Below are 13,201 nucleotides of genomic sequence, written 5' to 3'. Positions count from 1 at the left end.
TGTGGCCTCGCTCCGGCCTTGGGGGCGGAGCTTGCGGAATCCGAGGAGCCATCCTGAGAACCTTCGACTAAGCGTGGGTCCTGAGAGAGGACCGGACGAGAAGGCAAACTAAGAGCCACTCAGGCTGCGCCCCCTCTACTACCCTGGCTCATACTTGGCTGATTTGAGAGGGCACGCTGGTCAGGACTCCTCGAGAGGAGCTGCTGAGTGTTAGAGCGGCTATCCTCCTGCCTGGGGAGCTGGGGTGGGGGTGGGGGTGAGAAAGCAGGAGCCCACACGGAAACAGCTGTCCTCATGGCCCTTCAACTGCCTGGAACTGGATTCTGGACCGGGCACAAAAATGCTTGCTTTTGCCTCGTCCAACTTTCAGAGCACGTATGTTGACAATTGGAATCCTGAGCCAATCAAGAATCAAGTTCAAGGTGGTACTCCTGGGCTCTCCATCCCAGACTTCAACAAGTCTAATTTGAGACCAGAAGAGAGGGGTCTCCTGCTCTATTAGATCTCCGTTCTGGAATTGGACTTGACAGCTCTTCTCACCAATACTTGGACTGCAGTGGCTTCAGGGTTCTCTTAGGGGGGTTGGGAAGGGTTCTCTCTGAAGACCAGACCAAAACGCTCAGAACCTTGACAATGGACCGAGTTTATGAAATGCCTGAGGAGCCAAATGTGGATCCGATTTCATCTCTGGAGGAAGATGTCATCCGTGGGGCCAACCCCCGATTTACCTTTCCATTTGGCATCCTTTTCTCTACCTTCCTGTACTGTGGGGAGGCTGCTTCTGCCTTGTACATGGTTAGAATCTATCGAAAGAATAGTGAAACCTACTGGATGGCATACACCTTTTCCTTCTTTATGTTTTCATCCATTATGGTCCAGTTGACACTCATTTTTGTCCACAGAGATCTGGCCAAAGACAAGCCACTCTCATTGTTTATGCATCTAATACTTTTGGGACCTGTTATCAGGTGAGTAACCTTTTGATCTCTTCCCACCTCCCCTCTTCCCCTTCCCCCACCACTACCCCGAACTTGTGCAGAGAAAGATGAAGTTAATATTTACGAGACTGATACTGTGCCTCCAACTGGTTCTCTCATTTCCTCCTACTCTTGGCTTCCCTGCCTACCATCCAAAATATCTTATCTGAAGTCTTAGATGCCACCAAGATGAACATGTGACATGTACCTGTGTTCCAAAACTATGTATAGTACCATTGATACAACTAGATTAAACAATATTTGCTATCTGGATTTGGGTTGGGAAAATTGGTAGGGATCAACTGACATGGTCACCTTGTGCACATAGGCCATACTTAACTGAAGAGTGTGTTATTTTGACTGGCTTTTAGATGCTCTATAAATTGAATGAAAGTTCCTAACCCATACATCCCATATCACATTCAATTTCTTCATCCTGAACTGCTTGGGCTGGATATTTTAAGCCATCTGTGGTCATCTGGTACCCCAGTTCACTGTAATTCATTTTTCTCTGCTAGTTCATATATTTCCTGTTTATTATCTCTTTGTATCTTTTTAAAGTAAAGGTACATGGTTAGAAAAGGGCAAAGAAAGATGGTCCATTTGTCCATCTGGATGCTGTAGCACAATGTAGTAGCATCAAGTATTTCCATTTGATTGCCTTGAAGATACAAGAATGTGCCGTATCCCAGGGAGACAGGCATCTATGTCAGCAGTCTCATCTGGACGCTATGGGATTACCCAGATAGGGAGATGTTGCAAAACTTATGAAGTCAGGAGAAAGGAATGGACCAAGTTTGTCTTGATTGCAAGAGAGGCAGAAACCTACAGTCAGCCGAGGAATATGGGTCAGAGTGCTGATGTTGTAATTTCAATGGGAAGATATGTTATCCTTGTGGAAATAAACACAGTCCAAAGCTGATTAAGGATGGAACTTCCCCTTTAAAATTTTAACAATATATGTTTAAACAGGGAGGAATTGATTAGGCTCCATCAGAGCAAATATGAGATATAAACAGAAACAGTGGCCTGGAATTCAGGAGACCTGTTATTTAGTCCTAACTGTGTCACTGACTAGTTGCATGGCCTTGATAAAATCTCTGAAGATACCTTGGCCCACAGTTTCTTCATCTGTAAAATAAATGTGTTGTATGGGCTAGATCATGGCTCTCAAATGCTTACAGAGGCCAGGCAGGCATCACAAATTAATAAAACAGGCCATGTATGAAAAAAAACAGTAGCTTTATGTGTGATTATAAATGAAAATAAAGTTCCATGTTAAATGATGGAGAGTGGTGATGACTGTGGCAATTGGAGTCCACATGATCTGTCTCCTTTGAAGCAGACTCTAGAGCTCCCACCCATTGTTTCCCTGTTGAAATTCAGACCCAGTATTGCCAGATCCCCCAGCTTTTCAGGAGAAGCTCCCAACAATAGAATTTGATATGAAATACTATGATTTTAAACTTTGGCACATGACTAATAAAATAAAAACATGGTGTATGCCAAACAAATCATAGCTATTGATCAGACGTGATTTAGCTGGCCTATATCTAACCTTTGGACTAAGTAATCTAAAAAGGTCCTTTTCAGTTCTAAATTCTTTGAAGTTAAGCTGTAAAAGGAAGACCTCATCAACCTAGAAGCAAGAAATTTAGAGATGTCACTAGAGGAGCATGGAATCCATTCTTCTCTCCCTTTTCAAATGCAAGATTTTGAGTTAATAGATCAAGCACTTTCAAGATGCAAATGTCAGCGAGTTCATACCAGCCCCCAGCTCTGACTTCCCCTTTTTGCTTTGTGGCCTCCCAAGCCATCTTTGATTTGGACTCCACCATATGGACTGTTGAATACTATATTTTAGTTTTGTCATTTAGCTTCCACTAGAAATGATTGGAAAGCATTTATAATATCAGTCAGTTAGCCCCACAGCAGGAGAAAAAACAATTAAAAGCTCATAAATTATATCCTCAATTATTTTCAAGTCAAATGACTTTTTAGGTAGGTAGGAACTTGATTAGTGTTATTAGGCACATGAAGGTATTTGGAGGACCCTGCTCCCTTTCAAAAATATTTTTTATTGATTTTAGAAAGAGATGAAGGGGGAGAGAGAGAGAGAGAGAGACAGAGACAGAGAGAGGTGAGAGCATGAGAGAGAGAAACATTGATTGGCTGCCTCCTGCACATCCCCTACTGGGGATGGAGCCCTGTCTGGGAATCAAACCTTTGACCTCTTGGTGCATGGGACAGTGCTCATCCAACTGAGCCACACTTGCAGGGCTGGGCTCCCTTATATAAATGCAAAGATAACTTCTGGAAATGAAAATATACTCTAATTTACTGAAGCTTATAAGCAAGGCAAACACCCTTACTTAAACCAGTAAATATCCTTAAGACTAGAAGCATAAAAGAGAATGCTTTATGCAGCTGTCACCCTCAAAATGTTATTCAGCAATAGCATTGATAAGCTTGGATTAAAATCTAAAATATTTTGTTAGAAATGCACTTAGGCATTTTCCCTGAATAGGAAGAGAATGTTGCTTTTTTTCTTCTCTGTTCTCTCCTATCTTTTTCTCTCCTGGGTTTTAGAGTTTGTCCCTAGAAAGTGGGTGTTTCGACCTACATGCTTCAGGCTGTCTTACAAGCACCCATCTCAAAGGGATCCCGTGGAGAATGGCAGCTAGCACATGTTCCTCTTGGGAGCCAAAGGCCTAGGGAGCATATACATCTCTGCTTGTCTGTGGTCTATTTTTTTGTTAAATTATGCTATTATTATTATCCTCTCCTCCCATTATTTCTCACCTTGTTTCCTCTACTTCTTTCTCACTCTTTCACTTATTCAGCAAATACCCATTTATCAATTACCCACTATGTGATAAAGGTAGTGGGCAAGATAAATATACCCCTCTCCTCCCCTCAGCCTATCAGAAAAGATGGCTTAATTTTCACAACTGCTCTTACTTATAAGGAATAGTCCACAGTTTCCATTCATTTCAGGGTGAATAGAGGAAATGGTAATTCAGGTGTTTCAAAACAAGATGTTCTAGTTGCTTGTCTTCTATTCATTACATCAGAACTTCGAATGACTTCTTTATATGGGGGAGATGGAAGGGGTACAGTAGGGAATGTGGTCTTATCACTATTTCAAGGGCAGTAGGCTCTCATAAGTATGGTTCCCTCTTTGTAAAGAGATCATGGAATTTAAAAGGCTGCTGTTCCCAAACAGGTCCATAGGCCCCAAAAGCAACCCATAGAGAGATCTTTTGAGATGCCCTAGATATATAGTACATTAGGTTCTAAGTTGTCAAGTCTCTTAAGTACCTTCGTTGCTAAATGGCTTTCCCATGTATGTGACAGGTTTTCTCTAGATCCCAGTCAAGACTTGTTTAGCTGAGATACTCATAGTTGTGAGTTTTGTCTTGAAAAAGCAGAACGCAAAAGCGCCAATTATGGGGCTGAATGCTTTGAATAAGGAACACTTGACCTCAGGAACTTGAGGCTTTATGACAACCAGGGCCTTTTGGAACATCATTATTCTCTCTCAACACATTGTTTACTTAATATCTTGATGTTTAAGGCACTTTCCTGCCTGTGGGCTTATTCTTAAGTAGGCAAAGCAATTCCTTAATTCCTCAAAGAGACACTTCTGAAATGGTGTTCTTAGGTGGTGGGTGACTGAAAAAGAAACAAAAAGGATTTAGATTTAAGTAACTTGCAGAAGGCACCACCAACTCTTTGACTCACAAGAAATGTGTAGAATGGGAGAGAAGGAATGGCAAAAAGTAGCACTAACTCTCTGAGGTATCCCCCGCCCCCCACTAAAACCTCCCTTTCCAAGACAGCTTTAGTTAAGTTCCCATGATGCTTTACCTCTGCAGATGTTTGGAGGCCATGATTAAGTACCTCACACTGTGGAAGAAAGAGGGGCAGGAGGAGCCCTATGTCAGCCTCACCCGAAAGAAGATGCTAATAAATGGCGAGGAGGTGCTGATAGAATGGGAGGTGGGCCACTCCATCCGGACCCTGGCTATGCACCGCAATGCCTACAAACGTATGTCACAGATCCAAGCCTTCCTGGGTTCAGTGCCCCAGCTGACCTATCAGCTCTATGTGACCCTGATCTCTGCAGAGGTCCCCCTGGGTAGAGGTGAGTAGAGTCAGGATTGGGGAGGGCTCCACTTAAATCAAGGGTCTTAGAAATCTAGAGCTGAGCTGTCTAATACACTGGCCAACAGCTTCCTGTGGCTATTAAAATGAAAAAATTACATAAAAATTACTTTCTCAGACGTATTAGTTATATTTCAATTGTTCAATAGCTATGTGTGGCTAGTGGTCACTTACTGGACAGCACATATGTGACAGACATTTCTATCATTGTAGAAAGTTCTGGGTAGCACTGGTAGATAGTCAAAGCACTTGGGAATCCAGACATCTCAGGCCTGCCACATTTCTTAGACTGAGGTAAGCTATTTAGATTAATAATGCCACAGATAAACCCTCTCTGAGCTAGTAATAAATGCTCTCAGAGGAAGCTAGTAATCCCAGCAGTCAGTAGGACATTTTCTCTAGCCTAGAGTGTTTAAATTATACTGAGGATTTTTTGTTTGTTTGTTTGGTTTCTTTAGGGATGACCATATTTAAATAAAAGTTTCCCCAATATTACTGATCATGAAATTCCTTTTTACAGTTACATTTTCTACTCAGACCTGAATCAATCTGAGTGTGGGGAGAATAGGAATCTGTATTTTTTAAAATGTATTTTATTGATTTTTTTACAGAGAGGAAGGGAGAGGGATAGAGAGTTAGAAACATTGATGAGAGAGAAACATTGATCAGCTGCCTCCTGCACACTCCCCACTGGGGATGTGCCCACAACCAAGGTACATGCCCTTGATTGGAATCAAACCTGGGACCCTTCAGTCCGCAGGCCGACGCTCTATCCACTGAGCCAAACCAGTTAGGGCTGTATTTTTTAAAAATATATTTTTATTTATTTCAGGGAGGAATGGAGAGGGAGAGAGACATAGAAACATCAATGATGAGAGAGAATCACCGATTGGCTGCCTCCTGCATGTCCCCCACTGGGGGCCGAGCCCACAACCTGGGCATGTGCCCCTGACTGGAATCGAACCCAGGACCCTTCAGTCCGCAGGCCGACACTATCCACTCAGCAAAACCAGCCAGGGCAGGAATCTGTATTTTTTAATGTAGCCAGTTGAGTCTGATCAGACACATTTGGAAGCTAGTGATTTAATTACTTCTCCCAACTCCAGTGGGGAGAAAGAGATGGGGTGTGGAGTGAATACTGCTCAGAGTCACACCTGATCCCAGTTCTGACCTTCTCTGTGATCTTTGGAGGAAGTTACCAAAGAGGTCCCTGTCTTAATTCCCCATTTGTAAAAGAGAGATCCTGAGATGAGTAAGAACTTTGGCAGAGGATGAAATATGAATTAATGTTTTCAAAGTTGAGATAAGGTACTGTTAATGACTTTTAATAGCCTGAGATTAGCTTCATCTGCTTGGGCTGGAGCTGCTACAGCTGTGGGTATAATTTTGGATCATTTTCTTATTATTAGGTACTGACCCTGCTTGCCAAAGCCCATGTCTCAAATAACTGTAAGGAGAAAAATTTCCCTCTTTCATATTTTTCTCCATTAAGAATTGTTCACGAAGTTCTATTGGTCTTGAAGCTTTTCACACATGTAGAATGTACAATAGTGGGAGGAGAAAGGAATGATAATGCTTTTCTTCCTGAAAATTTTGAGGGTTATCAAATCATCTAATTAAAATATGTATATGTTACAAAAGTAACACACACACAAATCAATTGACCAGATAATTGTATATGCAAAGAAGAATTTATGGAAAGATATGCAAGAAACAATTTACCTCTGGGGAGTGGAAATGAGTCAGCCAACTTTTACTTTTTACTTTATACCCTTCTACTAGTACAGTGGTTCTCAACCTTCTGGCCCTTTAAATACAGTTCCTCATATTGTGACCCAACCATAAAATTATTTTCGTTGCTACTTCATAACTGTAATGTTGCTACTGTTATGAATCGTAATGCAAATATCTGATATGCGGGATGGTCTTAGGCGACCCCTGTGAAAAGGTCGTTCGACTGCCAGAGGGGTCGCGACCCACAGGTTGAGAACCACTGTACTAGTATATAGTTTGAAATTGTTATCATGATCTTGTTTTATTATTTTGGGTCCTTATTTTAAAAAAATTTTAAGGTAATATTATTTTTACCCTTATTTTTTAATTATAAAAATCTGATAAGGTAAAGACTCAAAACCATACAGAATATATATAAAAGAGGAGATGTAATCTCACTTCCAAAAGGTAATCTCTGTTAATCATTCAGTATATATCCTTCCAGACTTAATTTGATTATCTATAATAATAAAAGCATAATATGCTAATTAGACCAGATGTCCTTCTGGACATCCTCCCGGATGACCTTCTGGACGAAGCAGGGGCTGTAAGGGAAGCCCGGGTCCCGGGTGCCAGAGGGAAGCCAGTGCTGGCAGCCGGGGAAAGGAAGGCCTACTCTTGCATGAATTTCATGCATCAGGCCTCTAATGTAAATATAAACATACGTACAACATATTCATGTATGTATGTTTTTGCCAAAAAAAGAACTGCATTAAACATTCTGTTAAGCAGAGTCTTTTTCAAAAGTGAACCAGTATGTTTTCCTTCAACAATTATTTATACATACACATATAATAATAATAATGCCCTGACCAGTGTGGCTCAGTGGATAGAACGTTGGCCTGCGGACTGAAGGGTCCCAGGTTTGAGTCCAGTCAAGGGCGTGTACCTTGGTTGCGGGCGCATCCCCAGTAGGGGGTGTGCAGGAGGCAGCTGATCGATGCTTCTCTCTCATCCATGTTTCTAACTCTTTGTCCCTCTCCCTTACTCTCTGTAAAAAATCAATAAAATATATTTTAAAATAAAAAAGGTAAACCCCTTAAAAAAGATGCTCCCAATCTATTAAAAATAATAATAACGATAAGTATATAATATATATTTTCCTCATATGAATTGGACCATTCTTTCTTATTTCCCCAGTCTTCTTTTGGTAGGATTGAAGTTTGTTTCTAATTTTTCATGCAAAATATTTTTCTAATTATAAATTATGCTCCCATGAACATCTGTGTACTGGAATGAAACTTTGTATGAAAAATCCTGAGCAGTAGAATTTCTGGGTAAAAGGATATGCATGTTTAGAATTTTATCAGTATTGCCAAATAACCCCACCCCCAAAAAAAAAGATTGTATGCATTTATATTCTCACCAACAATATATGAATGTGCTTGTTTCTTCATATCTTAAGCTAAATATTATTTAGTTGTATAATTATAAAATAACTTATTTTAAGACATAATTTGCATTATTTATTATGAATGAAGCTCTACATCTTTTCATGTTTGGTCATTATGTTCTTTAAATTGCTTATTTACATATTTTAGTCACTTTTTCTAGTGGTTTATCTTTTTATTAATTTATAAGAGCTATTTATATATTCTGGCTATTAATCTTTTATCTGCTCTGGATAAGTATGTATGTGTACATGTGTATGTTTTTTGTGTATATACACATATTTTATTTTATTTTTTAATATATTTTTATTGATGTCAGAAAGGAAGGGAGAGGGAAAGAGAGATAGAAACATCAATGATGAGAGAGAATCATTGATTGGCTGCCTCCTGCATACCCCCCACTGGGGATCGAACCCGCAACCTGGGCATATGCCCTGACCAGGAATCGAACCCGCGACCTCTTGGTTCCTGGGTCAATGCTCAACCGCTGAGCTACCCCCAGCTGGGCTATACACATATTTTAAATGTGCATTATATGTGTCATACATGTAACATGTAGCACATATGCACAACACATGTCTAAAATCAACACTATACTTGTATCTTCTGGCATTTTGAAGGGTTAATTGTTTATGTATTTAAATTTTTTATTGCTTTTAGATATTGTGACTTTTTAATAAAGGCCTTTCACAACTCATATCTGATAGAGCAATTTATCCTGATCTTCCAAATAGATGATTTTCCACCATCAATTTGTCAACTCCCCCACCAAAAAACAAAGCAAAGCAAACAATAACAATGGTAAATGAAATAACAGTTCATTGACTCTGTTATTGGGATTGCATGAAATTATTTAGGCTATTTTGGAAGGAATTTATATCTTTACAGGATCAATCAATTTCATATTAGAAGATGATATATTTCTCCATTTCATTAAATATTTTTAAATCACTGTTGGAGATACAACTAATAAATGAAAACCTCTATCTATTTAATGTATACAACTTGATAAGTTTGGAGACAAGTATACCTCCATGAAATCTCACCACAATCTATGCCATAAGTATACAGGTCCTATAGCAAGAATAATTTTCTTGTTATAGGTTATTCACATTTTTGTAAGGCTATTTCTACATATTCTATCAGTTTTAAAATTGCTTGATTTCCAAAGTGTCCTGGTAGTGCCAAAGTAAATGCACCCACTACACTTTTGGAAATAGGGGATGATGATGGTGATGATGATGATGATGATGATGATGATAGTAGCTAGCAGATAGCATTTACTATGTTCCAGGCATTTCTCTAATCCCTTTACATGTAATTATTTCATTTAATATTCACAACAGTCCTATGAGATAATTATTATTATTATCCCCATCTTACAAATGAGGAATTAGAAGCGCTGAGAGGTTAAGCAAATTTCCCAAGGTTCCATAAGTAAAAGGTAGCAAAGACTGGATTGGAATTCAGGGTGTCTGCCTTTAGAGCCTGTGTTTCTAACATATTACTATGCAAAGAATGTAAAGGAAGCTTTTTAAAAAACTTTCTGACAATACAATCTTATAAATAACTTTTTGGTTTAGTTTTTCTCTCATCTTCTTCTTGCTACCCCTTTTCTAATCCCCTTTTCTTTTGGAGGCATCTGGATTAGCATAGGTGATCAAATTCATTCACAGTATTATGATCACTTACGGCATGAGTCTATTTGTAGGGATGCAGATAGAAGGTGTTTTTACATTTATTTGGAAGCATCAGCCTTTCCTTCTTTTACTACACTACTCTGAGTAAGTGAGTTCTAATAAAGGGAAAGCATCACCACACTTGGATAGATGTATGTACACTTTGACGTTCCCAACTCTTGAGGCATTAAGTCTTTAGGATGGGACTGAGAGTGGTTTAGAAAGCTAGGACTATATCACATAATTATGTTGCACACCTTAAACTAATACAATGTTATATATCAATTATATCTTAATAAAAATTGAAAAAATAAAAATAATAAAGCTAAGAATGGAACCTTTAAGAAAGTCTCTCATTCCAGTCTTTGAGATTCCAACCCTCTACTTAGAGCTGAAAAAGATGTAGCAAACAAATCCTTTTGGATTTCCATGGGGATGTGGTCACTTTTCTTGAAGATTATCTCACTGCTCTAGTTCCCTGGATGCAGTGTTTTCATGGGAACATAAAGCTCAAGTAGTTTTGGTTTTTGGATAAGTACCCTTCAGAGCCTCTCAGTCTCCTTGTGAGCACTAGACATTTCTTAGTTATCAGTATTCTTTGCTATAAAGGAATAAAAGAAAGGGGCCATGGTGTGATCTATAGTTAAGATTTAGTATAGCAGGTTAGGAAGTATTCTAATCCTTCAGGCCCCTACTCTAACATACAGTGGTATGGATGTTATAGGCTAGGAAATGGAGTTTTTATATTTTAAACCACTCTCCTGGAAGTTTGGCAATTTCTAAGGTATACCAAAACATTGGGGCGACAAATTGCCATCGATAATGATTGATACAAGTAACTCTAGAGCAGCGGTTCTCAACCTGTGGGTCGCGACCCCTTTGGGGGTCGAACGACCCTTTCACAGGGGTCACCTAAGACCATCAGAAAACACATATAATTACATATTGTTTTTGTGATTAATCACTATGCTTTATGTTCAATTTGTAACAATGAAAATACATCCTGCATATTAGATATTCACATTACGATTCATAACAGTAGCAAAATTACAGTTATAAAGTAGAAACGAAAATAATTTTATGGTTGGGGGTCACCACAACACGAGGAACTGTATTAAAGGGTCGCGGCATTAGGAAGGTTGAGAACCATTGCTCTAGAGCAGGGGTGGGCAAACTTTTTGACTCGAGGGCCACAATGGGTTCTTAAACTGGACGGGAGTGCTGGAACAAAAGCATGGATGGAGTGTTTGTGTGAACTAATATAAATTCAAAGTAAACATCATTACATAAAAGGGTACGGTCTTTTTTTTGTGTTTTTTTTTTTTTTTAGTTTTATTCATTTCAGATGGGCCGGATCCGGCCCGCGGGCCGTAGTTTGCCCACGGCTGCTCTAGAGTATCTCAGTGAATTGGGGGAACTGAGGTACATAGTTGCTCGGTGACTTTCACAAGCTTCCACACAGCTGAACCAAGAACTTCTAAACATAAGTATTTTAAGCTGCCTCTCTAAACTCAGAATTCTTCATTAGTTCCACAAACATTTATTGAGCACATACTATGTTCCAGGCAGTATGTTAGGCTCTGGGGATATAACAGTAAATAAAATAGACATGGTCCCTTCTGCCCTCATGGAATTTCCAGTATACATTTTGACACATTCTTGAAGCACTCACAAGCAAGATTAATTCCTTGAAGCAGAACCACATCAAGGAAGGAATTTCTATAACCAAAGGCATTCTCTGTGAATCTTCTAAGACTGGATTATTTTTCAGCTAAGAGCTCTTTCTGCGTTTTTCATTGTTTGCTCAGAAGCCTGTTTCATCAGGTAGATACTATCCTTTATCTTTATATGTGCTCCTCTTGTGTTAGTGACCTCTTGATGCTAGTTTTGAGATCAATTCTTTTTAAAAAGTTCATTGTGTATGTTTGTATGTTTATCAAAATATTACAGTATATGTTCATCATGGGAAATTTAGAAAATAGAGAAACAGAAAAATATTATAAAAACTGATATAATCCTTATGAAAATACATATATTAGTTTATTTCTTTCCATTTTGTTTCTGGGTTTGCTATTTGTTTACATAGCTGTGCTCATACATGAGTTTGCTCTTAACTGGGTGGGGCCTTCAAGTCTCCCTATCATCTTTCTGGACCTCTGGGTCAGAATATAAACTTCATCAACATTGACTTAATGCCTATTTTTTGTTTTCTTGTTTTTTCTCCTTACAGTTGTGCTAATGGTCTTTTCCCTGATATCTGTCACCTATGGGGCTACCCTCTGCAATATGTTGGCTATCCAGATCAAGTACGATGAATACAAGATTCGCCTCGGGCCACTAGAAGTTCTCTGCATCACCATCTGGAGGACATTGGAAATTACTTCCCGCCTCCTGATTTTGGTGCTCTTCTCAGCCACTTTGAAATTGAAGGCTGTACCCTTCTTATTGCTCAACTTCCTGATTATCCTCTTTGAGCCTTGGGTTAAATTCTGGAGGAGTGGTGCCCAGATGCCCAATAACATTGAAAAAAATTTCAGCCAGGTTGGCACCCTTGTGGTGCTGATTTCCATTACCGTACTCTATGCTGGCATCAACTTCTCTTGCTGGTCAGCATTGCAGTTGAAGCTGGCAGACAGGGACCTTGTTGAAAAAGGTCAGAACTGGGGACATATGGGCCTGCACTATAGTGTGAGATTGGTAGAGAATGTGATCATGGTCCTGGTTTTTAAGTTCTTTGGAGTGAAAGTGCTATTGAATTACTGCCATTCCTTGATTGCCTTGCAGCTCATTATTGCTTACCTGATTTCCATTGGTTTCATGCTCCTTTTCTTTCAGTACTTGCATCCATTGCGCTCACTCTTCACCCACAACATAGTGGACTACCTCCACTGTGTCTGTTGCCACCGGCACCCTCGGGGCAGGGTTGAGAACTTGGAGCCATCATTTGATGCTGAAGCAAGGCAAAGTGTTGTCTAATTCTGTCTCCTGGGTATTTGGGGATGGGTTTGGGGTGGCCAAGAACAACTGTGAAATTTAAGGAGGGGATGAGGCTCATAGCTGAATACCCACCAGAATTTTTTCCTGAGTTTTCTGGTAAGCTTTTCAGAAGAAAGAGCAGCCCTCAAATAGGTTTTATTTCCTTAAGATCAACTGCTATGTTTGGACACCAAGATTGCCACCATATATTCAGAAGGGTCCGAGATAGCATTTACAC

At 39.6% G+C, this 13,201-nt stretch overlaps 1 protein-coding gene across 1 annotated transcript; it reads left to right on the top strand.

Annotated features, from left to right (window-relative positions):
• Window positions 1-633: 633 nt before the first annotated feature.
• XKRX (XK related X-linked) lies at window positions 634-12,963 on the top strand (the record flags this gene model as incomplete). The annotated part of the gene is made up of 3 exons (XM_081115271.1): window positions 634-968; window positions 4,856-5,124; window positions 12,218-12,963. 3 exons carry the CDS (start codon window positions 634-636, stop codon window positions 12,961-12,963), a joined length of 1,350 nt encoding a protein of 449 aa, XP_080971397.1.
• Between the last annotated feature and the right edge of the window lie 238 nt (window positions 12,964-13,201).

Source organism: Myotis nattereri, assembly GCF_964212035.1.
Source record: "Myotis nattereri genome assembly, chromosome: X".
In the NCBI taxonomy this organism is placed as follows: domain Eukaryota; kingdom Metazoa; phylum Chordata; class Mammalia; order Chiroptera; family Vespertilionidae; genus Myotis; species Myotis nattereri.
Note: the sequence above shows the minus strand (reverse complement) of the source record. Positions and strands in the feature narration are given on the sequence as shown.